The sequence below is a fragment of the Halichoerus grypus genome, chromosome 6 (assembly GCF_964656455.1).
Source record: "Halichoerus grypus chromosome 6, mHalGry1.hap1.1, whole genome shotgun sequence".
Taxonomy (NCBI): domain Eukaryota; kingdom Metazoa; phylum Chordata; class Mammalia; order Carnivora; family Phocidae; genus Halichoerus; species Halichoerus grypus.
The window spans coordinates 781,272-807,013 of NC_135717.1; the positions used below are offsets into that span (position 1 = coordinate 781,272).

General features: G+C 54.3%; 2 protein-coding genes across 11 annotated transcripts in view; one reads left to right on the forward strand and one right to left on the reverse strand.

The window, feature by feature from the left end:
• The window catches only part of CHLSN (cholesin), a 133,104-nt gene that overhangs the window by 80,955 nt on the left and 26,407 nt on the right, over positions 1-25,742 (reverse strand). The gene's annotated exons all lie outside the window — the stretch shown is intronic.
• On the forward strand, positions 4,587-9,269 carry GPER1 (G protein-coupled estrogen receptor 1). Of its 2 annotated transcripts, none has more exons than XM_036105581.2 (2): positions 4,587-4,868; positions 6,830-9,269. In XM_036105581.2, the coding sequence occupies exon 2, from the start codon at positions 7,303-7,305 to the stop codon at positions 8,413-8,415; it is 1,113 nt and encodes a 370-aa protein (XP_035961474.1). In that variant the 5' UTR covers positions 4,587-4,868; positions 6,830-7,302; the 3' UTR covers positions 8,416-9,269. The 2 variants fall into 2 exon arrangements, with proteins under 2 accessions (XP_035961474.1, XP_035961475.1); XM_036105582.2 differs by having other exon boundaries at positions 7,011-9,269.

Genomic DNA, 25,742 nt, shown 5'->3' on the forward strand with positions numbered 1-25,742 from the left:
CATTTATAGCCAGAAGTGGAAGGACCTAAACTAACGTATAAATACACAATAACAGAAGCCAACAGCCTGCTGGTTTTAGAACAGGAGGGGTTAGGCTCACATGTGCTCAGGACTTCTCCGAGAAATGGCGGACTCAGGCTGGGACAGTAAACACGTAAGCCAAGCCCAGAGAATCTGATCCCACTGAGTTTCTCAGTATTTTGGCTAAAGGAATGGTTTTAGAACCCAACCACAGGAACGTAAATCGGTGGTTCTCAAACTTTCTTTTGAGCCATGGGATCCTTTCTTTAAACAAATCCTACAAGGAAGCCCAACGTCTGAGACACTAAAAGGTACCGTTGTAACAGGAGAGGAGGTGGGGAAACCCGACCTCTAGAACACCAAGGTGCCCCCGGGCCCAACCACCAGCCCTGCAAGGGCCGTGTGGGGACGGGGCAGCTGCCAGATGTGGGTCTTGTCTGCTCACCCCTCATCCTGGGACAGACAGGACACACTGAGAACAGGAGCTCTTCAAGGACAAAGCCGAGAGAAAGGTCAAGAGCCACAGAGAAGTAAGAAAACACACAGAACTGTGGTTTTCCAGCGTGGGAGGTGCTTTAGCCCAGAAGGCGCCCACGAAACCTCGATTTGAAAAAGATGGCTCAGAACAGAGGGGGTGGAGGGTGAGGAGAAGCTATTTCCTGTGGCCCCAGCCTCTCCCCGAGGACCCAGACCTCCAGCCCGGCATTCTAGAACATGCCACCCGCAAACAGCCCTCCCGGGGGCAGAGCCTGGTACGCGCCATCCGCCCGCACTTCTGCGGGCCACACACACGGTGTTCTGGGTGCAACTGGCACATCGCTCTCAGAGAATTAGAGGAAATGTCCAGAAAGCTCCAGGCAACGGCTGAGAGGAGCCCAGCTGCCCAAAAAGTCAACACAAGTGAAACCACGGGGACGGCTCTTTTATGGTGTCATGAAACACCCCAGGGTGAGTGGGTGCGAAGGTGCGCGGATGCTGAGGCCCCTGAACACTCGACATCCCTGCCCGTGACAGAAAAGGCCGGAGGGCGGGTCTGCAGAAGGCCGTCCATGCTTCTCTAGGGAACAGCTTCACACAGGGCAGACGGCGGCTGTTTGGCACACCACGGTCCGCATGCACACGGGACTGCCGCTCGGATCTGACCCACGGCCCCAGAGAGGAGGGGAGGACAGCGCTGACGTGTGCACGCCTGCCCGCACAGGCTCCGGGCTGCATCTGCAGAGCTCACGTGGAAGGAACTGCCTGGTGGTCGCCCCTGCACTCCCCAGGCCGGCTTCCAGGCCCCCCCCCACACACACACACACTCAGAATTAGAAGTTCTGACACTTGGCCCCGGCCAACGGCTACCCACTGGGGGCCTACAGTATTCCCTAACAGCACACACCTCCTTAGGCCAGCCTGCAGCCAACAAAGAGGATGCAGGACGCCCATCACACACGCTTCCCCAAGGTAAGCACGTTCCCATCCCCTCTCTGGGTCCTGGCCTCTGTCTTCATAGCAGGTGGTGCTGGCCTGGATGCTTAGGGTGGGTGTGAGCACGAAGCCCACAGAGTGCTTTGTAAAGAACGCAGGGGCAGGGGCTCTCTGCTTCCCCCCACTCGGGATAATCAGAGACAAGGCACGAAAGGCTGCGTTTGCGGTGTTGCCCCTCAAGTGTGGGACCACCGTGGTGCCCATGAGCTTCCCCTCCCATAAGCACCACACAGGCCAGGCGGACTCCAAAGCGTGGCACCCACATCCCCCGGGGCCTCAGTCATGAGCCTACAACACTGGGACTGATATGCTCTCTCCCTGCGATGCACCCAAAGGACACAGGAGCCCAGCTGCCTGGGACTCGGCCCACGTCTTGCTAACCAGGCCGTCCTGGTGAAGGGTGGTGCACGCACCGTGGGACAAGCACAGCAGAGACGCCGGGTGACCGGGTGCCCTACAGCTGTTCTACGGGCATCACGTAGCTCCATGAGCACAAGCCCACGCGCCCCCACTCTACCGAGGGCCCCGGGGCAGCCGACTGCAGAGGGAGAAAATGGAACCTGGCGGTTCAGAGATTGGGCTTGCTCCCGCCAGGGCGCCGCCTCCACAGGCAGGGGGACAATTCTCCGCTACAGAAGAGCAGGGGTGGCAGGGATGACACAGGGAGGTTCAACGGCGACACACAGGCAGCGCCAGGCCTGGAGCAGCTGGGGATGAGGGTGAGGCTTCTGGGGGCCCTCATTCAGGCAGACCTCCCGGCTTTACCGCATGTCTGCTCTCTATGCGTTACCCATTATCGGACTCCATTTGCAAATTTAACTAAACGCCAATCAGACTGGATTCCCTCTGAAGTTTCCCCGTCATCCGATTCTGGGGATGGACAAAAATCTATGAAGTCCAATTCAGCATGGAGACAACCTTGTTACAAGAGGACTGGCCACGTGGGAAGCGCTCAGTGTGAGGACAAGGACCGTGGGCCAGAGTCAGCCAGACCGAGGCCTGGGGCAAATGCCCCTGAGCTCAGGCTTCTCACCCGTGCGGCAGGACAGGAGCAGCCCTGACGTGCCAGGGTGCTCAGTGAGGGTGGCATGAGCCAGCGGATATAACGCGCGTAGCAAACAGAGCCTAGCGTGAGTAAACGCTCACTGAAGGGTGGATTTTAAACTTTACAGGAGGTCTTTACGCTTGACAGAGACGTCTGCAGGATGTTCCCATCCCCGGGCTCAGGCGCATGGACTGAAATCCCTACCAGCGGGGTCCTGTGCCTTACGCGAGCTAGTCGTGTGAGGGCTGACAGCTTACTAGCCACCCAGTGCTGACACCTGGCAGCCCTCAGCAGCCGATGCCACGCCTTCCGCACAACATCGGCCCGCCAGCCGTCCCGGAGCGACCTCAGCGGGAGACGCAGGGGTGGCGCGTCGGGAGCCGCTGGAAGCTCCTCGGCCACCGGGACCGCAGGGGCTGCGGCCACGGGCCGGGGTGAGTAGGCAGAGGCTATTTTTACGTGGCATGTCTTGGCTATTTCAAGGTTCGGATTTTTATTTTTTTTTTTAACACAAGAGGAAGTTGTACTTTCTCATGACTCACTTCTTTCAAAATGGTGTCCTCGGGCATCGTTAGGGCCTCGTTCACATTACCATGTCATTCAGAACTTGAAAAGGCTAACAGTTTAGAATTACGTCTGGATTCTAAAGCTGGAAAGAACACTGATGTTAGTATTTTTCCACAAAAAATTTAACATAGTATTTTCTGTTGAAAAATATGTGTATAAAACACGAATCTGAGGGCGCCTGGGTGGCTCAGTCGTTAAGCGTCTGCCTTCGGCTCAGGTCATGATCCCAGGGTCCTGGGATCGAGCCCCGCATCGGGCTCCCTGCTCAGCGGGAAGCCTGCTTCTCCCTCTCCCACTCCCCCTGCTTGTGTTCCCTCTCTCGCTGTGTCTCTCTCTGTCGAATGAATAAATAAAATCTTTAAAAAAAAAAAAAAAAAAAGAAAAAAAAAACACGAATCTGAAAGATGTTAGATTATTACCCTCCAGAATACCTTCGAGCTCACAGGCTCCTGACAAAACAGAAAGCTTGCAGGGACCACACGGGCCGCCTGCGGCGCCCGTAACCGGAGGGGCACCCCGTGCCCGACGCGCCCTCGTCCGACCAGACGCCTCCACTCCCAGCCTGGAACCAGCCTCTGTCCTCTCGGGGGGGAACATGCTGGCCCCCATGCTGCCAACGCAGCGGCCATCTGCTTTATTCACACTCAGTAATACAAAAGATCACGCTCAGTTCAATCTCACAGCTTCAAAAAGTCACTAAGAGGAAGGTATGAGACCCACTGAAATGTGGTGATGTCCACGAACACCGCACAACGTGGCGCAAGCAGGTCCCGCAGATGTGCAGACTCCGCCGGCCTTTCTCCCAGGCGATGGTGAATCCCAACCCCCGCCGGTGCGGTAGGAGACAGCAGCTGCCTGCAGGACGGTCAGGCACCGGGGGTCCCTGGGACTGGGACTAAGTCCACCCCGAGCGCACAAGAGTCGCGGCCGAGGCGGGGAGGAAGAGGAGGGGGCCTCTCGGGTCGGTCACCAACGCCTGCTGGACAGGTGCACGCAGGCGGTTTCAGGAGCAAAGGGAAGGGGAGCGCTGCGACATGACTAACACTGAGAGCAGAAAAACAACTCTGATTCCTAATGGACTTGCCCCAAATACCTGCTATTTCTGGGGTTTAAATTTCTTTCTGGAAATGCTTTTGTGAAAGTCCTAGGTTAAATTCTCTAAGTATAATTAGTACAGTACTCTCTAGGCTTAGGAAATCCAGTGCTTAGTTTTAAAAACAAGCAAGACCATTTCAGTTCCAACAAATGACGACGGGTCATCATCTGAAAGGTACACAAGACCTACTTCCAATGCTTTCACGCTTAAAAAAAATTGTATCAGTGGGTGAAGAAAAGCAGTTAAATCGGGAAACTTCCATAAAAATGTGTAGTGGGACCGAGCTCATTGCCACAGTATGGGAGAAAAAAGGCCAGCAAAAAAATGGTTAATGCTGGCCTTCTCAGGAGGCCGTCCAGCGGTGCAGAGCACAATGGGCGGCCCTGGGAAGCCTATAAAGCCTGCAGTGCCCCGGTGTCCGGAGCAATGACCGGCATTCTGGCAGGTCAGCCTCGTGCACCAGGCCTCCCTCCCCAGGACCACCGCTCCGGCATTCTTCGACGGGTGGAAGCAAGTTCAGAATCCCCACCACCCGAGGGAGAGCTGCAGCTGCGCCTCCAGCCTGCCGTGAGCACGTTTGCAGAGGCTGGCTGACAAGCCTTCCAAGGGACGGGGGAAGGGTCTGCTCAGAACCGGCCCAAGTTGGGGTGGCTGGCTGCGGCGCAGGTGAGTCTCCATGCTGGGTTCCTGGTTCTGCGTTGGGGGCGATGGAGACCGCCGGGCGGACCTGGCTCAGTGGTCTCGGGTAAAGTGCCGCATGTTATGCTTGCAGCTGGATGCAGACGTGGACACACAGGCCACGCTCTGGCGAGAGGGGCGTTGAGGCTACAGACCCCCTCCTCCACATAAGAACCCAGACATGGCTCTCACAAGCTCAGCGTGACTGTAGTCGGGGAGGCTTATGCACAGAGGTTCTTTCTGTAACGCACGCCGAGAATAATACCCAGTATTCTGCTGTATTTCGCTCAAGCAAGGGGCTGTCTCGCATTAGGACAATCAGACGGCTGTCTACAGTACCACTCTTCAGTCACTCAATGAAAACACTCGCCCAAGCCACACGTCTGGGCGGATTAGTATTCCTTCACAAAGATACACACCCGGTAGATTTGACAAATGTGGTTTTAGTTTTCTAGAACTAGACAAGCAGTGGAAACGTGAAACAAAACGATACCAAACTGTTTCATGCTCATCTTTATAAATTCATGGTCAACACTCAGGAGGGTGCTGTGGCGGTAGGAAATGCACCCTACTTCCTGTGTCGGTTCTAGGCCGCTATGAAATAGCAGTATTTGCCAAGGATCAAAAGACTCAGGTACATGGGAAAGAAGTGCAGGACTTGCTTTAAAACTCTTTCCACACGGCCTATCTTGACAAACACAGGAACAGGACGAGTGTGCGTGGTGGGCTCCCTCACCTTCAAGCTTTCCTCTGGAAGCATCAGAAACGGCCCCAAGTTTCCACATTTAGAGAGCAAAACAAGCACTCGCAGCACTCTTTACAAAGAAATTAAAAACAGAGGCTTTAAACGTTACAGATAGTATCTGGGAACAATGACATTTATGTGGTTCAAATTGGTACTATCTACTAAAGATGAATAAAAAAATGCAAAATAACTAATAAACTTATCATCACCGCTAAGCAAAGCTTACTGAATATTTTTTAAATAATAACTGACCCTAAGGCTGTGATTTATGTTTTTTTGCTTTTCTGCCCTTTTTTTTTTTTAAGCAGTATTTTCAAGCAGTTGTTCAATAAATGTCTAGTCTGGTTTGGCAACACTTCAAAAATGACTCCTAATGATCTCACAGGGTAGAACAAGAACTCTCAACAGAAAAACAATTCAAGTCCATTTTAATGTGCCAGGTCGGCTTCCTTGGGGTCTCTCTCATCCTCTGTGGCGGGCCCCCCCTCGATGCAAGGGCACCCCTCCCCAGCTGTGACGGCCCAAATACCACCGCGGCTGCCCAGCGAACCCTGGCTGACTTGCCTGTCAAGACCGCGGATGAGCCAGGCGTGGTGGACGGCCCCGTAGGCTAGACCTGTCAGAGCAAAGGTCTAAAGGGCTTTGCTCAGGCTTTTTTTTCCCCCAGCTTCTAGGTTACAAACATTACAAAAATATATTAGATTTTACAATAATTTATGAAAACATTGGATAAATATTTACTAAAGCCAGTACCATTTTTATGATTTTTTCTCTTTCATTTCGTATCATGAAAAAAGTTTCATTTGGGGCACCCAAGCTTAGGTTAGCAAAAAAAAACAAAACCAAAAAACAAACTAGATTTCTTTTATCTGCTTTATTGTAAGAGATTCTGCTCCAGTTTCCACGAAGCATTCTGGGTCTACTATCTTCAGAGAAGCTGGGTTTTTCCCTTCCCATCTTAGTTCTCTTTCCAACAGCTGCTGAAATAAATTTTATTTCCTCTGCTGGCAAATAGTACTTTTCCTGAGATTTCCATACCCAACAGCCATGTTACTTCATAAGCCTGCTATTCAACTATTTTAAAAAATAGGCGTCCACCGCGCATTAGGATGACTCACAGTCCAGGCTCCAGTCAGACTGAGCGGCCCGGGAGCCCTGGGGACAGAAAACGGGGCATTTTCTATACTTAATTCTTCTTCCCCAGCTCAGTGACAACCATCTCTCCAAGACACTAAGGACCTCAAGTCCCAGCCTTCCCTTCACACGCATGTGCCTGCCGTCACCCTGTGGCCATCTGCTGCAGAGACCGTCCTCATCAGAAAGCCATCAGAAAGCCGTAGAGACTTGAACCAAAGACTTACTCCTGTTCTGTATGCTTCTCTCAGGTGCGCAGGTAGTGAGCGCCATCCGGTGGGCGCTGAACACAGTAGTCGACACCCAGCAGACGCCCAGAAAAAGAGTCACTCGCGGTGTGGACATGGATAACCTTCTCCATTTGCTCAGCTTTCTGCAAAACAGACCCACACTGCTTCCGGTGGTGCCTGTGATGAGTTCTGCTCTTACAAACATCTGGCTCACTTCAAAGAGCATCACCTTTCTTTCTAGAGATGGATTTATCGTTTAAGTTGGATTTCAGTGAGCTGTGCGGCAAACCGTGAAAGCTGTGCATCTGGGGATATGGACGTGACTTCCCCAGTGCCCGTCTTGGGCATGGAGACGCACCCCAGCACCTCCAACAGCACCCCCCCAGAGCTCAACCTGTCCCGCGCACTCACTGGCACCGTCCTGGCGAACCAGACAGGAGAGCTCTCCGAGCACCAGCAGTACGTGATTGGGCTTTTCCTCTCCTGCCTGTACACCATCTTCCTCTTCCCCATCGGTTTCGTGGGGAACATCCTGATACTGGTGGTGAACATCAGCTTCCGGGAAAAGATGACAATCCCGGACTTGTACTTCATCAACCTGGCGGCGGCTGACCTCATCCTGGTGGCCGACTCCCTGATTGAGGTGTTCAACCTGGACGAGCAGTACTACGACATCACTGTGCTGTGCACCTTCATGTCCCTCTTCCTCCAGATCAACATGTACAGCAGCATCTTCTTCCTCACGTGGATGAGCTTTGACCGGTACATCGCCCTGGCCAAGGCCATGCGCTCCAGCCTGTTCCGCACCAAGCACCACGCCAGGCTGAGCTGCGGCCTCATCTGGATGGCCTCTGTCTCTGCCACGCTGGTGCCCTTCACCGCAGTGCACCTGCAGCACACGGAGGAGGTCTGCTTCTGCTTTGCAGACGTCAAGGAGATCCAGTGGCTGGAAGTCACCTTGGGTTTCATCATCCCCTTCGCCATCATCGGCCTGTGCTACTCGCTCATCGTCCGGGTGCTCATCAAAGCTCACAAACACCGAGGCCTGCGCCCGAGGAGGCAGAAAGCCCTCCGCATGATCTTCGCAGTGGTCCTCGTGTTCTTCATCTGCTGGTTGCCAGAGAACGTCTTCATCAGCGTCCACCTGCTGCAGCGCACACAGCCAGGAGCTGCTCCCTGCACCCAGTCTTTCCGCCACGCCTACCCGCTAACTGGCCACATCGTCAACCTGGCGGCTTTCTCCAACAGCTGTCTGAACCCCCTCATCTACAGCTTTCTGGGAGAGACTTTTCGGGACAAACTGAGGCTGTACATTGAGCAGAAAACCAACATGTCAGCTCTGAACCGTTTCTGCCATGCTGCCCTGAAGGCAGTCATCCCAGACAGCACCGAGCCGTCGGATGTGAAGTTCAGCAGCGCCGTATAGAGGCGGCCGAGCGGTGTCAGCACAGGCCCAACACTGTGTCACCCCAGGGCAAGGCAGGAGGAAGGGCTAGGCCACACCGTGCCCTGAGCCCGGTCAGAACTTGCCAGCCCGCCTGTGCCCCAGCTGTGGGCACACGTGGGCTCTGAGGAGCCCACCCTGCAAGCCACCCTGACTTTGGGCCGAGCACACAGCACTGGGGCTCCCCACCCACATCACGGCTGCGGGGCATGGGGCTGGCGTGAGCAGGCGCCGGGCATGGGGGCCACTCTGCACACACTGTGCCCCACAACAAAGGATGTTTCTCATGTTGGCCAATGAAAGCAAAACCAAGGAGACATTCTGGAGGCAAGACCTTAGTTTCAAGGTCGATCTGCCATAAATCTGGCACCCTTGGGAGACAGAACACACTCAGCGGATCTGAACTGGATACTGTGGTCCATCTCCCACGTCTGTGGCCTATGGTTTATTATGCGTACTAACAAGCGCACTCGAGTTAGAGGGGAATGGAGAAGCGCTTCTCCCAGGCACACCCCTCAGAGCGGCCCCTCGCCGACAGCAACTGCGTGACCCTGAGCACTCGGGCCGCCTCAGCCGGAAGGCTCTTCTGCAACCAGAGACCCCCCTGCTGTCTGAGTCGCCGGCCCAGTGCTGCCTGTTTGCGGGCGTCTCTGCACCTACACCACCAGGGAAGGAGCCCATGGGGGTACAGGCTGGGGAGAAAGTGGGCCTCTGAGAATAACAGTGGGGACGAAGATGACGGCAATGTATACAGTTTTCCTTAAAACGTACAAAAGAAAAACTAGTGATTGCTAAGAACGTCCAGCCTTTCTCAATAAAACATAGTCACGTCCTGATTCTCACTTCTCTGAGTTGTTCGCTGCAGTGGCAGGAGGTGGGGGGGGGGCGCAGCAGGGTGGGGGTCCTTGAGCCTCAGCAGCAGAACCAGTCTCTCCTCACAAGGATGCCCGTCCCTGGCGTCACTAAGCTCAGGACCCAGCCAGAGCTCCCTCATAGGACCAACGTCTAAACCCAGCCAGCAGCACGCACCTGGCATCTCCAAGATGTCTGACTCTGCTGCACAACCCTGCGTGCCAGAGCAGGCATCACGGAGATGCACCACAGGCCCTGGTTCTTCCAGAAGGCTCTGTCCTATCAGCACCAGGTACGGTGCCTGCAGTAGCTCAGAGTGCTCGCGAGGCAGCTGGGGGGCAGAGGGGCTTCTGTCCTCCAGGACAGGCCAGCTGGGGGCCCTGCCCTCCAGTGTGGGCTGGGGCTGGGGGTGCCAGCCTCTAATGTGGGCTAAGACTGGGGACCCCTGGTCTCCCTTTTGGGCTGAGACTGGGGAGCCCTGGCCTCCAATGTGGGCTGAGGCGGGATCAAAGTGAACCCCACTCGGCACCTGGGTGGCTCAGTTGGTTGAGCGGCTGCCTTCGGCTCAGGTCATGATCCTGGAGTCCTGGGATCGAGTCCTGCATCGGGCTCCCTGCTCAGCGGGGAGTCTGCTTCTCCCTCTGACCCTCCCCCGTCTCATGCGCTCTCTCTATCTCATTCTCTCTCTCAAATAAATTAATTAAAAAAAAAAAAAAAATCTTAAAAAAAAAAAAAAGTGAACCCCACTCCTCCTGCCCCATACGCTCCACTCAGGGGGCCCACGTCCCCAGAACAGGGGGCCCTCAAGGATTCTCACACAGGCAGGGCTTCCTGCGGGAGAGGCGAGACAATGTTTAGGTAATAGGGAAATGAGCCATTTGAAGTTTCAGTGGTTTTTATGGGTGCAAATCTTCAAGAAAGAGAGCGTCCGTCCCAAGTAAATATTTGCGCCGACCAACTGTGACCCTGCAGAGATGCCATCTCCAGCACCCAAGTCCCACTCCAGACTTGCTTTCCAAATAAACATCCCCGTTGCAGGAACGGACGACCCACCGGCTGCTGAGGACGGTTCCCACGCACTGGGAGCTCTGGTGTGGGGAATACCGCTGCCGGGTGGCCGCGCGAGCTCGCCCGCGGCGCTGTCACAGGACACCCACCCTGCAGCCGAGGTGAGGGGGGCACCTCCCAAGGAAGAGTCCTCCTTCCACCCTCTGCCTCCCCAGAACCTCCAAAGCCACGAGTCTACGCGGGGTACAGACACCGCATTGATGCACCTCATCCTATAAACGCCAGGAGAGGTTCTAAGATGCCTTCCCTCACACATCCGCTGAGTCCCCCGTGGGACAGCTTCTCAGGATGGGCTCTGCCCCAGCCCAGGGCCTGGTCAGAGCAGATGGCCACGCCCAAGGACCCGGCCTGCAAACCCTGCTCCTTACCAAGCCCCCCCTTTGACTTCAGTGCTGACAACTCCAAGTTGCAGAGCGGATGCACAGACTGGCAGCCCAGCCGCGAGCATCTGACTATGTGCAAGCGTTCATCAAACACATGCACCATTCCCAGTGTGAAAAGCGGTGGCAGGGAGGTGTCTGAAGACTACACAGAGCCTGGAGACCCAGGCTGTTTAGCTGTAGCTCTTGAGAAAGAGTGGGGAGGCAGACAGCACATCAGGGAATCAGGCCTGCCCTCTGATCCTTCCAATAAACCCATGAGGCACACACTGTCCCCATTACTCAGAGTCCTGAACTGCTTGAAATCTTGAATGGTAATGAGGTAGCCAGGAACTGACCCACAGCCTATGTCTCCAAAGCCCACGTCCCTTCCTCTACAGCACTCGGGGATCAAGAGGTCAATCAGGGTCACAGGCTCAATCCTTTCCCAAAGGTGCACCAGACGGGACGTTCTGGGCAGGAAGGAGTGGAATGGAGAGCCCCTCCAAAGACGTCTGGGCAGGAACCGTGCCTGGCCAAAGCCCCAAAGCACCGGTCAAGGGCAGGGACCTCCTATCCCCAGGCAGCCCTCCACATGGGCTGCCATCCACATGGCGGACATGGCTGTGAGAGCTGGAAAAGGCCAGCCCTGCACTCATCAGCCATCTCCTGCTCCTGAACGGCCTCACCAGCAGGTCTTTCACAGCTGGTGCTTGCCCGGGGCACAGGTCCAACAGGGCCAGACACAGCTCCTACCTCTAACCTTTCGAAGCCCATCTCCTGATGTGTAAACTGGCAGCAGAACTCCCCCAGAGAGTCCACTGGACGGTCACTAGAAGGGCAAGTGCAAGGTAGAGATCCTGACTCAACAGAAAGGAATTCTTAGCCCAGGCTGGACAGGCGGCCTCTGGAGTCTTCTCTGAGCCCGAGACCCTAGAGCCTGCGTCAGAGACGACGGAGCCTGTGTGTGCAGGCTGCCTGGCCCATTCAAACGCAGGCCATTCTCAGAAGCATTTGCCTGAGAGCAGAGGCTGATTTAATTATTTTGTCAGGAACACCACAAGATAAAATCAAGGCATTTGGTTGCCTTGCTGTTTCCTGGTAGCCTGGCTCTCCCAGGCACTGATGCTCTGTAAACCCACCAAGAGCTCAAAAGTACGGAGCTGTAAGCACACAAAACCCACTGGTGCTAGCACCGAATAGGACTTAATAATTTTCTTTGTGCTTAATAATTAACTCTTGATTATGAGGGTGACACTTCCCAGACCCTGCATCCCCCTGGGAGGGGTGGAGGCATTTGGGCCACTACAGCCTCCCTGGGACGTGCCCTCTCGTCTGGTGGTATGGGTGAAGCAGTCCTGAAGCTTTTACACACATTCTGAATGGAGCATGTTCGTCACTGAGCCCAGTTGTTCCCAAGCGGACAGCAGGAGATGCAACGTGGAAGGGAGAAGGTCAGGCAGGCAGGGCCCTGGGGTTGATGGAATTGGGGGTGTCCAGAGAACCCCGAGATCTCTAAACTAAGAGCATGTGCAGGGCGGCACAGGGCGTGTGCTCGTGCGTGATCTTACGCTCGCCAGCTCCGTCTGCTCCCAGAGGCCAGGAAGGGCCTGCGTGGCTACGGGCCCGGCAGCACCCAGGCCATCCCCCTGAGAAGAAACGAGGCTCCTCAGAGAAATGGCCAACTCAGGCAGGCAGGAGTACAAGGTGAGCCCTGGCACGTGGTGTTCTGCCAGAGGGAAGAAAAGCTTCAAGAGAACGACAGAGTCCCATTAAAGTGACACGGGGCCCTACCGGAAGGGATCCTACCAGCCAAATTCAGCATCAGGACAATTACAGACAGATGAGAATCCACGGTCCAGTCCAGCAATGAGTACAGTAAACATAACGTACATGAAATGAACGCTGGAATAAACAAACACAGTACAGTCACACAGAGTGAGTGAGCCTTGCCTGCCTGAGAGCGGACGGCTCCCACGGGCTGGTGATGGGGGAGGCTACTGTAGCGGTCTCAGCGAAGCCCGGGACAGGCGAGAATTCCTAATGGAGGCTAAACCCAGGACACCTGATGGAGCAGGACATCTGTAGTGGCTTCGTGCGTCCCGTCCATCCGGCCGGCCGGCTGCTTCTGTGTCGGGGAGACAGGCACCACATAACAGAGACGGGACGGCCCTTCACGGAGAGCCGACGAGGAACTCACACGGGCAAGGGCGGTCCAGATGTGGACCCTAAACAGTGCACGACGTCTCCATGTCCTATCTGGGATTGTGACCTCAACCTGGACAGGAAGAAGTATCAGAAAATCCAAAATGCGGATGGGGTAATGATCCAAAACGACACGTCAAAGAGACAAAGAAAGGCAGAGGAAGTGTCCCAAATTAAGAGAGGGTAAAGAGAGAAAGCAACTCAATGCAGCATGTGACCCTCAACAGGACGTTCTGCTAGAAGGAAATGCTGCAAGGGTACTGCTATGGGGCCAAGGGACAGGAGGAACTGCTTGGTGCTGAGAGCTGTCCCGTGGTACATGAGATAATGCTCTTCTTCTAAGAAAACACACAATTCAGTATTCATGGCTGGGGCATATCCACAGAAAGACGCAGACTGAGGACAAGCATGCACACAAATGTCAAAGCAAATGGGACAAAAGGTGCAGAATGTCCATTCCAGGCCTGGGTATAGACCCAAAAGAACTGAAACAGGTGTTCAAACAAAAACTTGTACCTGATTACTCACAGCAGCACCATTCCCAATAGCCAAGAGGTAAAAACAACTCAAAGGTCCACCAACAGCTGATGTTCTAGCCACCAACAGATGATGGTCTGGCCACACAATGGGATCCTATTTGGTCACATAAGGGAATGAAGCACAGACACCTGCCACGGCGTGGACGAACCCTGAAGACCTGAGGCTCAGAGAAAGAAGCCAGACGTGAAGGGCCATGTGGTCTATGACTCTGTTCAGCAGGCCCATCTGCAGCGACCGGAAGCAGGCAGGGGGCGCAGGGGCCGGGGGAATGGGGAGGGATGCTAACAGGGACCAGGTTTCTCCAGGGGGCGAAGAAAATATTCTAAAATTAGATCGTGGTTAACAGTCAAATAACTCTGTGAATACACTGAAAACCACTAAGTACACACTTTAAAAGGGTGAATTTGCGTTACGTAAATTACGTCTCAGAAAAAGCTGCTGTTTAAAAACAAACCCACCACCCCTCCTGGTCATGTGTTCCCACAGCGGTTCTTCCCTGCTAGGACACGGGCTCGCGCCTGTAAAACCACTCGGTGCCCTCCAAGGCAGTGCGGGGTCTGCCGGCGCTCTTCCCTCCACCCGCCAGGCGCTTCACGGGTGCCAGGAACACCTGCCAACGGGAAGGCTGATCCACCCAGGGTCCCAGAAGCTGCCTTCTCCTAACGAACACTCTCTCCTTGCACACTGCCACGCAGTTCAGGCTTTACTTTCTTTTCCATGGTGGGAAACTGAGCATTTGGGTGTCTTCTGACATGCTGGCAAATTAAAAACAGACCAACAGAACTTGAATAAGAAGTAAAGCTGAAGGGGCGCCTCGGTGGCTCAGTCGGTTAGGCGTCTGCCTTCGGCTCAGGTCATGAACCCAGGGTCCTGGGATCGAGCCCCACGTAGGGCTCCCTGCTCAGTAGGGAGCCTGCTTCTCCCTCTATCTCTCCCCCTGTTCGTGCTCCCTCTTTCTCTCTCTCTCTCTCAAATAAATAAATAAATCATCTTAAAAAAAAAAAAAAAAGAAGTAAGGCTGAATTTACTAAGGGCTGAGAGGAGTGGCCAGGCCGGTCAGGCAGGGCCAGCAGCCCGAGGGCGCCAGTCTCCGAGGCTGACCCTCCAGCCCCCAGCTCAGAGAGGAAGCAGGTCAGTGGGCACCTCTCTGCTGCGTACTGTGCTGGGGCACCTTCACAGGGCCAGCTGCTCGGACCCCAGGAAACACAGGCTTCCTTACCAGACCTATTCTTACCCACGCCTGCACTATGCACCTTCTGTTTGGGACAGAGCCCCTCCTGGGCACGCGGAGGCTCAAGATGCATGACACTCGTCATGTCCCTGTTTCTCCTCTCAGGTCAGGTGAGCTGAGCACCGAGGTCCATCTCTGCACCCGTGCTCATCACCTGAGCCAGGGAAGAGAAGCCTGCGCTTCTTCACACAACTCATCACTGAGGCCGAAGCCTGCTGCGGATCTGATCGGTGAGCACTCCACCTTCCCAGCTTCTGGCGGGACGGGGGTCAGCCGCCCAGCAATCGCCAAAAACTGGAAGGGAAGGAGGGAGGAGGGTGGTGTCATGGGTAAAATGCCCAGCAGGTCCCAGCCTCTCCCTCCCTCCCACCCTCCCGAGTGCCCTACCCAACCCCATTCTATCCACAGGACAAACTACAGGACGGTGCAGCCACCATGTCAGCAAGCCCTTGCCAAAGACAGAAGAGTCCCAGATAAGTGGGGTGGCCCTGTCCAAGACAGCGGACAGCCACAGGGGGACCCGCCAAGGCAGGGACAGCCACAGTACCCACTTCCAGGAACACGAGGCCTGGCGCAGCCCCATCCAAGGCTCCCGCCCTCCCCGATGAATGGTCCAGGCCAGAGAGCATGTGCGCTGCCTCAGACCTCGCCTCCACACCCAGTTCTGTGTCGGCAGAGAAGTGCTGGCAGCTGTGAGTTAATCTGGTGTTTGCCATTGTCCAGTGGGCGGGGGTTCTCGTCTGGGAACAAGGGTTTTAAAAGCCAAAGAAACACAAAACAAAAGTGCATCAAACCTGACTGTAATTCTAGGCCTTTATCCCAGGGTGGAATCAATCTAAAACTTATCACAAGAAATCAGCTGTAGGGAGTCCTGGAAAGATGCCAGTTAGTATCAGAAAAGGCCACGTCCCCCAGTCTCTCCCGGGGGGGGGGGGCTGGTTCTGCTGAATGCAGACATCTACTGACAGGAAGTCCCTTACAAGTTCCTGCACCTTCTTCCTTCCTCCTGCCCCTGCCCGGAGAGTTCCTAATGTGCTCGCCCACCTTCTGCCTCCCGGCCCCCTTCTCCTGGGACCTGAGCTCCCAGAGCAGGGGGCTGTATGAGACCCCACAGCAACTAGAACAGGGCTCTGCGGGAAGCACTTGCTACGCAGAAGAAGGAAGACCCCAGCGGCGGCTCTCAGCACCTCAATGTGGCTCTGAATGGTCACCTGGAGCACGGGTGAGTGCTCAGCGCCCACCCCCCACCCCAGGAGGCCAGGATCTCCCAGGAGGGTCACAGCAAACTCCTGCAGCCAGCAGGAGAGGTCAGAGACACAGCCCCGACCAGGACACTCAGTCTTCAGCAAACAACACAGCTTTTCCCTTTGCGGACTCAAAAATGTAAATTCCCCCAAATGAAGAAAATCAGAGCAGGCCCCTTCAGAGTCCCGACTCCTCTGAAGAGTGAAAAGGCAGAAGGCTCTTGCCCACGAAGTCACTGCACAGAACTGCCCCCGAGGGACTGCAGTCTGTCCCCTGGGCTCAAAGACCGGGTCGAAGGAAAACACCCAAATCCGCCAGGTGGCCCCATCAACCTGCCCCCGATAACAGTGGACATGGCTCGATCAGGCCACATACATCATTTCTACACCTTAAAAACATAGGAAACCTGAAGGCATTGGGGGGGTGGGGGAGGCGCCCAGACCAGTTTCTAGAAGAAAGCAGGAAATAGGGAAGGGGAGTTGCAATGTCCTGAGGGCACCCGTCACCCCACGTGGCCCACAGTGAGCCGAGGCTGCAAAAGGCTGCGCTAGAACCCCCAGCTGACACACTGGTGACCCGAGCCCCTGTATCACCTTTGTCCCACCCCTGCAAGTGCACACGCACACACACGCATGTGTGTGCACTGTATGTACGGCAGGCTAGAGACCAGACGCCCTTGGTGCCGAGGAGCGCACAGCTGCCCTGTGACAGGGGGACTGAGGAGACGGCCGCTGCGGCGTGGCGGGGCTGGGGAGCCAGCCTGGGGCAGGCGTCGAGGTGGTGCTCCTCTGCCGCACCCCAGACCCGCTGCAGGAGCCGACCTAGGCTTCCGGGAGGACACGGCCATCCCAGGCGGCGGAAATGCCCGGAAAGATTTCTGAAGCGCGGTGACCAGGAGGTGCGGGAAGACGGCCGGGGACGCAGGGAGAGCAGCGGCCGACGCACGGGTGCAGACGGGCTCCACGCTGGAAGACCACGTGCGACGCCTAAAACAACTGCTTATCGCACTTAGAGAAACAAGCATCAAACTTGAAAATATCTGCAGGGAACATAAAACTATAAAAAGAAACAGGAAGTAGAGCAAATATTCCAAAAGCACAAACTTTCACAATCTCCAAGTCGTATGAAATAGATCATTTCAAGAGCACCGTAACTACTGAGGAAACTCAATCCACAATGTAAAAGCCCCTGAAAAAGAAACCTCCAGGCCCAGAGGGTTTCACTGCTGACGTTAACTAAACATTGTAAGAAGAACTGACACTAAATACCGATTCAAAATCAAAGACAGTACAAAAAAACCTGCAGATCAGTGTTCCTCATGAATACAGATGCAAAAGTCCTTAAAATGCTGGCAACAGAATTCAGCACCACGTAAATGTCACTAGCTACTGGGACCACAGAGGACACAAGGCGGGTTCAACGTTCAAGTACCCCTCAGTGTCGCATGCCGTAGTACACAGGCCGAGGAAAAATCACATGAAAAATCACAACAACTGATGCAGAAAAAGCACTAGACAAAATTCATGATAAAAACTTGAAAAGATGAAAAGAGAGTTTCCTCAACGGGATGCCGAACATCTACTCAGTGTGGAATACAGCAGAGGGGAGCGGGACCCCCAGGTCCGAACCTGAGTGGGAAGGCCACTGGAAATCACTGACCGACAGCAGCGCTCAGAGCAGCCCCGAGGGAGGAGGTAAGGAAGACCGGGAAGGGTGAGGGCCGGAGCCAGGATGTGCCGGGCTCTGGTATATGCTGAAGTCGCCAGGACTCGCCGACGGACTGGATGGGGGTGGGGGAGGCAGCTGGCATCAAGAGACGAACACAAAGATGAAAGGACACGCACGGGGACTCCCTCGTGCGAGGACCCGGAGTCGTCAGACTCACGGACACAGAGGGTAGACGGCAGGGTCCATGCGTCACGGGGACAGGGTCTCCGTGCGCGGAGATGGCACGTTCTGGAGCCGGACGGGGAGCCGGCTACACAGCAGCATGGATGTGCTCGGTGCCCCCAAACTGTGCACTGAGAGTGGTGAAGATGGTCCATTTTATGTTACGTGTATTTTACCAGAATAAGAACAAATACAAGCATTTTGCCTGAGCAACTGGAGCAGTGCTGTTGTCAGGGGAAGGCTGAGTGAACGGCTCTGGGGAGAGCGAGGACTTGAGTCTCAGTTACGTCTTGAGTTCCCCGTTGGACGTCCAAGCGGGACACTGAGTGGGAAGGGATTTGAGGTCTCCGGGCTCTGTGCTGGGGCTACATGTCAGAGTGGTGGCACCTGCACCTGGAACCAAGTCACTCAGGAGGCCAGCGCGGGAGCTCAGACAGCAGACAGCCAAGCACCAGGCCCCAGGTCTTCCAGCACAGAATGTGTGCATTTACCAAAATCTTCGAAGCTGGGTAGTTCAGATCTTTGCCTTTTATTCCGAGGCAATTTTCCCTCTAAATACAAAACCATCAAAATATTAAAAGCCCACAATGCGATGCTACTCAAACATACAATATTACTAAAAGTCTGATGAGACTAACTGCTATAAAAAAGGTCTATTGTGAATTCTCGTCTGCTGCTGTGGGAATGTCGTTGGGTTTGCACTTTTGAGAAGTCACTGGGGGTGTGCCAGGCTGCTTCTACAGTGGTCCCAAGGGTCCCCACATCCCGACAGCCATGCCCTCGTGTGCGCTGGACCCTGCAACATGCTTTTAACCTAGAGACTGCAGCAAAAGTGATGGAAAATCACCTCTGAGACCAGCTATAAAAGATCATGATGTTCCTTTGTGTGCCCTCTCTCTCTCTCTCACTTTGACAGAGCGAGGTGCCACACCGTGAGCTCCCCACGGAGAGGCCCACATGGCAAGGCGCTGAGGGCAGCCTTTGGCCAACAGCTGGCAAGGAAGCAAGGCCCTTGGTGTAACAGCCAGTGAGGATGAATCCTCCCTATAGCTGGGGAGAGAGGGTGGATGCAGATCCCCATGCCCGGAGCCCCATCGGGCCTTCAGGTGAGACCACAGCCCCAGCCACACCCCACCAGCAGTTTGAGAGAGACTGAGCCCCAAGACCCAGCTAAGCCCCACCCAGACCCAGATCCACACAAACCTGGTTATTTTAAACCACTAAATTTCGTAGTAATTTGTTACATAGCAATAGACAACCATGCTGCGGGTTTATCTAATGGAGATGAAGATCCACTAATCCCAAGACCCTGCAATTCCACAACTAGGTGTACAGCCCCAGGGAAACGTGTGCACATGCATGACAGGACACACGTATGAACGCATTGATCACAGCACTGTTTATAATTGCCAAAACCTGGAGACAAGTCAAATGACAACCACCGGAATAACGGGTAAACCATGGTATATTCACACACAGAAAAAATGTACACTCCAGAGCCACACAGCAGCGCACGGCTAATGAATACCAATAAAGTTCAGCTAAAAAACAAAACAAAACAAAACATGCATAATGCAAGTGCATCCACACAAAGCTCAATACAAGCACAAGCAAACTGCACACTGGGAGAACACCTGAGCAACACAACTCCGGAGAAAAACAAGGAGGTGACGACAGGAAGAGCCGGCGTGGTCCTCTGTCCTGAGCTGTCTGTGGCCTCCTCTAAGCTGTGTGTACCCCCTACTTGTGTATCTCATAATAAAAAGGGAAGGGGGAGGAGGAACAGGAGGGAAGGAGTCCACCACAGAGTCCGGCGATCCGCAGCCGTAAATGAAACCCGCAGCTGCTCAGTTTAAAACCAGAGGCTCAAACGAGAATTCAACACTAAGAGTCACTACCAGCCCCCAGGCTAAAACGGCCTTACTTCCTCAGTAAAAGCAAAGGAGCATTACAAACCCCACCCCACACTCCATGCTCCTGTTCTTAAAGGTTAAGTTGGGTAAAGGCTAAGATCAGACAGGACGTTGATGACACGAGACACTGAACTAGAAACTTCAACAAAGAAGAGGAGCATCATCTCCTCCATGCCTCAAAACACCATCTGGAGAGAAGAAGTCTCCCCTAAAAGGGCAAACTTGAGAAGAAAGAAGAGGTGTATTTTTGCAGGGGGTCGACAGGCAGGAGTTCGGGCTGGGGAAGAGTCAGGAGAAGAGACAGAAACACGCAGCCTTTGTGCTACCCAGCTCCTTCCCCGCCCTGAACTGACTGCTTCCCCGCATTTCCTGGCTCCCTCCTTGGGGTTGGGGTCACCCGGCGCTGCTCCAACCCCCTGCAAGCCCAGGGACCCCCACGGGCCGAGCTTCTCTGCACCCAGCCACCCCATCAAGCTTATGTTAGTTCATTCCCCTACAAACACCTAGAAACATTTCTGGCTTCTTGCTTCCCTTAAGCTCCAGAGATGTACAATTTTGCCTTAAAAACTCTTAAGTACAGATTAGTCCACCAGTAATGAATACAAAAACTGAGAAAAAAAAAAAAGACTACATTTTCTATTTGTTTTTTATTTTATTTTATTTTTAGAGGAGGGTGGTGGAGGAGAGAGAGAATCCGAAGCGGGCTCCACACCCTGAAATCATGATCTGAGCCGAAATCAAGAGTCGGATGCTTAACCGACAAAGCCACCCAGGTGCCCCAAGACTGCATTTTCTATAAACAATTTATCCTGAGGGAAGGACCTGCCTGCTGGAGATGAGTGAACTCCTTCTCCCTAGCTGGCTGCCAGTGGACCGGCTCCAGGGCCAGTCCCCGGAGTTTGTCTGTCCCCAGACTCTGCAGAGCTGTGTGGCTCCTGGTTCAGTAACAGGCCACTGACTACTCAAGCGAATGCCCTGCCCGGACACGAGCACTCCAGGTCTGCCTTCTCAAAGTACAATCCTCCTTGTTTGTTTTTCTTGAAAAAAGTTCTATTTTCTTTTTAAAACCAAAGTTCCATAAGGTTGTGTGAACCCAGGACAGTTCTAATTTTCAGAGGGTTTACTTGCACAAGCTGCCAATGTGGGAGTTGAGGGTGTTTGTTTTAAGAGGATGCGGGGGCAGCAGGAAAGACAGAAAATACCACAGGTTTGAATTTCTTCCCTACAAAATACATACTACAGGGAAACCCAGTTTATATGCTCGGGACCATCTCCACCCTCTGCTCCGAGTTACAAATCTATGATTCCTCTTCAGACATGCTGGCAGCAAGCCTACCGGCCCAAAGAGCAGGGTGAGGGCGCCAGGCGGCCCGTGCATCCAGCACCGGCACTGCAGCCCAGCTGCTTAGCAACACCTGCGTCTTCGCCTGGCCCGGGGACGAGCTGCAGCTTCGAGAACAACTGACAGCCGTCGGGCCCTGCACAGCAAGGCGCAGCCCCAGGCTCTCGGGCCAGGAGCACTGCTCAGCCAGGGCCTGGAGGACACAAACTCGCGCGTGAACGTGGCCGCGCAGTGCCAGGGCGCTCTCTGAGAGCGGAGCCTCACACACACACACGAGCATACACACATGCACATGGGGATGTGTGAGCACTCACACGCACGTGCACGCACACTCGCTCTCAGGCTTGTAAACACTCCCCTGTGCATCACCCACGTCCTGGCTGACTAGGGTCCCCCAAGCCTGCCCTCTGGGAGCACACCGCCCACTCCGTCTGGCATGGTGGAGAGACCCCTCCATCCTGAAAACGATGGCAGATACCACGTGCCACTGGGAGAGGCAGGCACTCGTGGCTGCCGACATAAAACACGTGACCCATGTCTGGTCCTCAGGAATGGCTAAGCTCCTTCAACACAATTTACCATCACAGTGCGGCCACGCAACCCAGTCTTTGCACTTCATGAGGGACCGTCAGCCAGAAGCAGAAGCCGCTCCGTGAGACACCGCCCTCTGCCCCCCACACGTGCAAAGACAGAAATCCGGCCTCAGGTGCTACCAGTGCTCGTTAGGACCTGTCAGCACAGAGACAGACGTGGTCACCATGGCATCCCGAGGCTGGGAAGGCTGTCATCATACAGTCGCACAAATCATCCCTTGTGTTTCAATTCCCCAAGTGCAGCCGTACCATCAGAAGTTTGCCGATAAAACTGCTCATGAAGCCTGACTTCCTAATATGAAATCTGAGACGTATGAAATCCAGACCCCATTTTCACGTATTACTCGATTAAAGGAACAAATCACAGCGACAGGTACTGAGAGCTTACCACAGCCCAGCACCGTGCTACGCGTTTGCCGTGTGTGGTCTCGGGTCCTCTTACTGCCCCCTCGAGCTGGTGCGCGGTCACCCCGACTTCTCAGACGTGATGCTGGGGCACGGAGGGGTCACTCTGCCTCGGGTCAGGGGGTAAGGGGAGCAGGAGGGGGTCTGATCCCACAGCCAGACTCTACTAAGAACCTACCGGCCTTTACAGTAATAACGTAAACGGAACACCAATTCATAAAAGTGCCCTGAGCAAATGAGAGATTCACTCAAACCGTGCCTACGCCGCCCACACATTAATGCCACCCTCCCCGAAGGAGCTGTGCCCTTGTGTGTACCACTGTTCCAACAAGCAAGGAGCGACGACCGCGTCTTCAGCACTCACTGGCGGCAGGCGCCAGGTCACCCCTCAATCCATGGCCTCCGGCATCCTCATGGCCGCCCTGCACGCCACCCCCGCATGACCTCCATCTGACAGTCATCAGAGAGAAGCCTGGTGCCCCAGGCCACACCCCAGCCCACTGCCCTGCTGAAACCCAGGTCTACCCAGCAAGCCCATAACACTAAGCACTGCCCACAGGCCTCCTCCCTGAACTTGACAATGAGGTGATCGCGCCCGTGACAGACTCCCCTGGTGCCCATTCTCGCCTTCCTGCTTTCAGGGACAGAGCCCCCAGGTTTCGACCAGGCTCCTGGCTGCCCAGCTGGAGATGACAGTCAAGGCCTCACCCATGGCCAGACAGGAGCCGATGACTAAGGTGGGGTCAGCGGAGTGTGAGCGGAGGGCAGCCTGAGGCTTCCCAGTCATCTCCTCCGTGAAGACGAGGCCACTGGCCCCATTCCATCTGTCCCCTGCCCCGGATCCAGAACACTAGCACGGTGAGCCGCCACTGGGCACCCAGCGGGACAGCACCCCAGCGGGGCAGAGCAGTGAGACGAACCGGGCACAGGTGCCTGGACAGCCCAGGCCTGGGCCACTCACCCTGGGCTCTGGAATAAACATGTAGCCTGCCTGTCTAAGGTACTGAATCTTGGGATCTCCGTGTTAAAGGCGTCTGTCTATACCCTGATACATGTGCGTAAACCTCATGCTTAGATCCTACTTTCTGGTTCCTTCCCAAAACAGTCATGGAGCCCATTTTGCCCACCGAGCCCCATGCTCCATCTGCGGTATTCCCAATGGCGGCACCTGGACATTCATTCCAGCCTGCTGATGTCCTGCAGTCACACATACCCATCCTGCCCCTGAACCACGATCTGGTACCCAGGCCAGTTGGCCTGGTGGGGCGACGTGCCTGGCTTCAGGTGGCAGCCATGCTTAGTCCTGGAGAATGTGCAGGGCTCTGGGACGAATGGAGGCTTCCAGGAGGTAAGGACGGCATCGTCCAGATCAACCCGATGGTCACTGTGAGCCAGGTCCTCAACCTCCACTGTGATTCTTAGCCTTAAAAGATATTACCTATCAGCATGAAGTAAGAACTAATAAATACCTAGGAAGTCTGATATCCACACCTTCGCAACCGCATTCACTTATGTATCTGGGCAAACTGCAGTATGGTTTCCTCCAGGTTCATAAAAGTATATTCCTGAGAGAGGACCATGCAGCTCAGCCGGAAAAAGACCATCCTATGCCATTAAAACTTACCAAAAGAATGGCAAGTTTAAACTAGACACTGTTTATACTCCTAACAGCAGGAGACATGAGCTCTGTGCCTGGGAAAACCATCTTCAAAGCAGCAACTGTTTTCCCAGCTGTGAATACTTCATCCTGGGAAATCTTTTCATACCATTACAAAAATAATTTTAAAAAGATTGAACAAATATTCAGCCTAATCTGCCCATTCTGGTATTTTAGACCCAAAAACTGGAGGACTGCCTTGTGTACATTGTCTGATTAGCCAGTAACTAATCTTTCTTATGAACATTAGTGAAGGTTATAATGAAATAAGCTTCCTTAAGTAAATATAGCATCCACTCAACTGGAAACAATAAATTTAGTGGCTTCCTTTGAACAGCCAGGAAGTGCAGATAATTCCAGAAGAAGGGGCAAGGCAGGAAGCACCCCACTTCTGCACGTTGTTTTATGAATACGTGCAAACGAACAGAAGAAAATTGGTTCTGATGAAGGGGATGGCCTGGCGGTCATGGGCAAAACCAGCCGGAAAGGAGCATGTGCATGTCACAAGTCAGCTCCTGGCACCTCTGGGGCAGAATCTCCCATAAGCTTTAAAACTCCCAATGTATACCAGGACGGAAAGTTTCAAGCCACAGACTATATGACAACCCCCTTCTAAAGCCAAGAGAAAAAAGAAGAAAAAAACCCAAAAAACAAAAACCAAGCCACTGAAGCAGAGATTCATTCAAGAGACCAGGTTCCCGGCCGGCTCTGCTTTCCTAGGCAAGGAGAGGACAGTCCCAGCCTCGGGCCTCCAGGGCTGTCTGGGACAAGGGAGTGACAACGCTGGGCCTCGAGGAAAGCAGGACGGAGCCATCCAACCCCGGAGGGCTGGGTGGAGTGTGCCTCAGTCTCCAAAATGGCAAAAGGACTACTTGAGGGTGAGACTGTGATCCTTACCTCACAAACTCTGTGTGATGGAGCGACGTGCACCCGCCTGGAAGCCCACCACGTCTTTAAAAATACTCACAAATATGCTAACGTACCAAACATTTCTCTCTCAACTTCTCCATGTTTTCTGAAATTTTTCACCATGGGTGTGTTTTATTTTTATAAAGTGTGGGTTGGGGGGCTTTATTTTCGAAAATTAAGTTAAGAATGGTATGAAAAACGGCCATGTATAAATCAAGTGTGCATGAAGAGCTCCAGTGTGGGAGAGACACATCCTCAGATCACTATCTTAGGAATGGCAGGGACACTTAAAAATGGAACGCGCTAGGGGCGCCTCCCTGGTGCAGCCGGTGGGGCGCCCGACTTCTGGTTTCAGCTCAGGTCGTGATCTCAGGGTCGTGGGACCGAGCCCCGTGTTGGGCTCTGCGCTCAGCGTGGAGTCCGCTTGAGGCTCTCTCTTCCTCTCCCTCTTCCCCTCCCCCTGCGCGTGCACGCGTGTGCGCTCTCTCTCTCTCAAATAAATAATCTTTAAAAAAAAAAAAAGGAAACACACTGGATGTCAGAAGGGTGGAATGGGGGGGGCTTCCTCTGTCAACATGCCTTATTCACTGTTTTGATGCGATTTGTCCAGTAAACAAAGCTTTCCCAGGGCAAACGCTGCGTGCACCTATTGGAAGCGGCCTGTCTTCTCGTTGCTGGGTGTTCGGAGCCCCGGGCAGCACCACCACCTCAGGCAGCGAGCAGAGGCCCCCAAGCCCCGGCGCGGCGCACAGACGCAGGAGCCCCAGCCCCTGCGGGACACTACCGAAATCTCTCTCCGCAAAGACAGGCAAGTGAGTTGTTCCCCCAACGTGTGCCCGGGCGTCGTGGACAATCCAGACCACAGCCGGAACGAAGGCTCCAGAAACGAGCCGGTCAAGAAACATGTGAGTGCCTGCCGCGTTCCTGTGTGCTGGGGGCGAGGGTGATGAGTGAGCAGAGATGCTGTCTGTCCTTGGGACATGTGGCCAGAGGGTGAAGGAGAGGCTGAAAAGCATGGACACAGGTAGATGGAGGGCTGGAGGCCACCACAAGGTTTCAGCGGTGCGCTGCTTGCAGTGAGAAGCACCGTGTGCATTAGA